We start from the raw sequence: 3,849 nt of genomic DNA on the forward strand, positions 1-3,849 counted from the left end.
GCAAATTACCATCTTTATCCTTCGTTCTTCGAGAAGCCGAGCACGAATTGGCCTTTTTGATCGAAGACGGGTGCTTCCAATAGGCGATGAGGCCATCCCACACATCCTTCGTGAGCTCAGTGGGCTTTCCCTCATACCCGTCGAGCTCCCACTTGTCCTTCCAATCGGAGACTGTGTTGCAGAGGCGGATCTTTGCTTTTGCAACGAATTCCGCCTTCACCATCTCGGTGATTCCCAAAGACCAATGCCACTTTTGCTGAAACACAAAAAATTTGAAAAAATTACAATTAATAATAATATTTAAAAAATATATACATATTTAAAAGTTAAAATTTAATTAAATTTAAAAATCTTACCGCAAACATTTTAAACCACGTGATCTTAACGTGATTTGGAGTCTTGCTCCAGTTCGGATATGCCCCGTCGTAGTAACCCTTAATCGTTTTCGAAACGCTCCGGCCAACACGGTTATTAGCCCCAAACCTGAAAGGAAAACAATTTAACCGTTAGAAAATAAAAATATTTTAAATTTTTATGTAATAAAAATTAATAACTTACCAATAAGTTCCTCGGGGTCTATCGGGGTCTAGAACATCCAAACCCTCTCGTCCGGGCTGGGCAAGCAAATCCTCTACCGTATATCTCGCGAATGGGGCATATGAAGGCACACGCAAATCCGGATGAACTGCACCTTCTGGGACAGGCTCAGGTGCAGCCGCTGGAGGAGGAGGTGGAGGCATATGCGGTGGAGGCATTTGCGGTGGAGGCATCTGCGGTGGAGGAGGACTCCAAGCAACTCTCTGAGAAGGCTGAGAGTCTGGAACTGCGGTGGAGGATGATGGACCAGAAGACGATGGACCGGAAGAAGATGTACCGGAACCATCGTCGCCAAACAAATCTCTATAACTAGGTGCTCTGGATTTTCTTCTAGGAGCCATCTAAAAAAAATTAAAATAAATTTTATCAGTTACGACATAATAAAAATATTATTCCGTTACCTAACTAATCACCTAAACTAATTACCTAACTAATCACCTAAACTAATTCCGTTACCTAACTAATCACCTAAACTAATTTAAAAAAAAAAAAAAAGAGAGAGAAGAGAGAGTTTACCTTAGAGAGAGCAAAGGAATTTGGGAGGAATGAGCGAGGCAGCCTCGCTCTCGGCGTCCCCTTATATAGATTAGGATTCGTCGTAAAATCGACGTAAATTTACGACGAATTTACCAGGCCCGCGTTTTTCCATTTACGACGAATTTACCAGGCCCGTGTTTTTTAATTTACGACGAAATTACCAGGCCCGTGTTTTTCGAGTTACGACGAAATTACCAGGCCCGCGTTTTTCCATTTACGACGAAATTACGACGCTTAACCCTAAACACCGAGAATGAAATCCCTAAACCCCAAAGTGACATATCATCTAACATCATATCTTATATCATACTACTTCTTACTCTTTCTTTTAGAAAATGTTACAATAGAGAAATCCAACATTTGATACATATATTACATCACTCTAAATCGTTTTCGTTCTCATCACTATCATTACAATCATCATCGTCGCTTCTCTCGAACTCGTCTTCACGTGCTTCATCTGTCGCATCTTCGGGAATATCTTCATATTGAAAGTTTTGCGGGTCGATCAAAAGGATTTCATCAGTTGGTTGTTCTGGTACCTCAACTTCAGTGATAGCGTCTTCTTCTTGCAAGGGCGGTTCTTCTCCAACGACAATGCGTCCACGAGGTGTAACTTTGATAGCAGTTACCCAGTTTATCCCGGAAGTTCGAAGCCGAGGATAAGGAAGGAAGCTAACTTGCTCGGCTTGTGAAGCTAAAATGAAAGGCTCAAATTTGTTGTATCTTCTCCCAAAATTGACATCCACAACACCAAATTTGTTATACCGAATCCCTCGGTTCACAACAGGATCGAACCATTCACATTTGAAGAGGACGCATTTTAGCTTCAATAACCCCGGAAATTCCACTTCAATAATCTCCTGCAATATCCCGTAAAAGTCTGTTTCACCTTTCACACATATTCCGTAGTTACTCGTTGCCCGATGTCTCCCATACTCGTATGTGTGAAAGGTAAATCCTCGTGTGAAATACATAGGTGATGTGGTGACCTTTGCAACTGGACCTTGAACCAATTCATGAAACCATACGGGATAATAAGGATCGTCATAATCAACCTGCAAAAAACATATATATATTCTTAAACACTTACTTAATTAATATAATAGTATGAGATATATTACCTGTGATTTTAACCACTTGACAAAGTGCTTATCTTTACGTGTATCCACATCAGTTGCAGATATTCCTGGTATTGCTTCTTCAACTTGAGATACAAACATCCTGCAAATTGAACAAATAATCAAATCATACATAATTAACTTCAATTCATATAATTAACATTCACAAAATATTTACCTTTCAAAGTAACGGGTCATTGCATCCTCGCAGTTGAGCAGAATATAAGTGTGGGCACTATGTTTATCTTCTTCACATGACCACCATACTTCTTTCGTTTTACCACCAAACCGTCCAATTTCGCAGAAAATGTCAGGAACACCATCAATTGGATATGATGTCGGTACTCCACCATCATCATATCTTCTAGGAACTCTTTTTCTCGTACGAACAGTTGGAGCAAAGTAGTATGATGTGAAGTTAGATGTTTCGGCTGTCAAACTCCCTGCAACTATTGAACCTTCTACCTTTGCAAGATTTCTTGCTTTCCCCTTCAAATGTTTCATCTGTCGCTCATACGGATACATCCATCCGTTGTGAACAGGTCCACGAAGCAATGCTTCATACGGTAGGTGGACAACTAGATGCTCCATGACGTCAAAAAATGAAGGAGGAAATATCTTCTCCAGGTTGCACAATATGATCGGAATGTTCTGATGAAGTTGTTCGATGACTTCTTCTTTGAACGTACGTGTGCTAAGATCTCTGAAAAATGCTCCGATGGCTGTATATTTTAAAAGGAATCAAATTAATAACATTTCGTAACATAGGTATATATATAAATTTATAATTACCTGCAAGTGCTTCGTGGACATTTGCTGGAAGGAGCTCGGCAAAAGCAAATGGAAGCAGTCGTTGCATAAACACATGACAATCATGACTTTTCATTCCGGAGAACTTTTGACCTCGTTCAATACATCTTGACATATTTGAAACATAACCATCAGGAAACTTAACTTCCGATGCAACCCAGTCAAACAAGGTTGTTTTCGCTGCTGATGACAACCGGAAGATGGGAACAGGAACGTTTCCATTGCTCTTGATATGTAACTCACTTCTTGAGCAAATATCAGGTAAGTCCATCCTTGACTTTTTGTTATCTTTTGTCTTCCCAGGGACGTTAAGTAATGTATTCATGATGTTCTCAAAAAAGTTCTTCTCGATATGCATGACATCCAGATTGTGGCGTAAGAGAAGATCCTTCCAATACGGTAGCTCCCAAAATATACTCTTCTTATGCCAATTGTGAGATACACCATACCCATCAGGCATATTTCCAGGAACATGCCAATTTCCTCCAACCTTAACTGTTTCCTGAGCTCCGTAATAATCAATGTCCGCTTCGATCTGCTGGCCGGTGAGATATGGAGGAGGACTGTCTCTGACAATTTTTTTGTGTCGAAACAATGTCTTGTTTCTTCTGTACGGATGGGCAAGTGGAAGAAACCGACGATGACAATCAAACCAACAACTCTTCCTACCATTCTTCAGTTGAAAAGCATCCGTGGATCCAAGACAATACGGACAAGATAATCTTCCATGTGTTGTCCAGCCAGACAACATCCCATAAGCAGGGAAATCACTTATCGTCCACAT

General features: G+C 40.4%; 1 protein-coding gene across 1 annotated transcript; it reads right to left on the bottom strand.

The window, feature by feature from the left end:
* Positions 1-219: 219 nt before the first annotated feature.
* LOC125604855 (classical arabinogalactan protein 9-like) lies at positions 220-1,663 on the bottom strand. The gene is made up of 2 exons (XM_048775040.1): positions 1,114-1,663; positions 220-938 (listed from the first exon to the last, which is right to left on the bottom strand). The coding sequence occupies exon 2, from the start codon at positions 936-938 to the stop codon at positions 555-557; it is 384 nt and encodes a 127-aa protein (XP_048630997.1). The 5' UTR covers positions 1,114-1,663; the 3' UTR covers positions 220-554.
* Between the last annotated feature and the right edge of the window lie 2,186 nt (positions 1,664-3,849).

This window comes from Brassica napus, unplaced genomic scaffold (assembly GCF_020379485.1).
Source record: "Brassica napus cultivar Da-Ae unplaced genomic scaffold, Da-Ae ScsIHWf_63;HRSCAF=104, whole genome shotgun sequence".
Lineage (NCBI taxonomy): Eukaryota > Viridiplantae > Streptophyta > Magnoliopsida > Brassicales > Brassicaceae > Brassica > Brassica napus.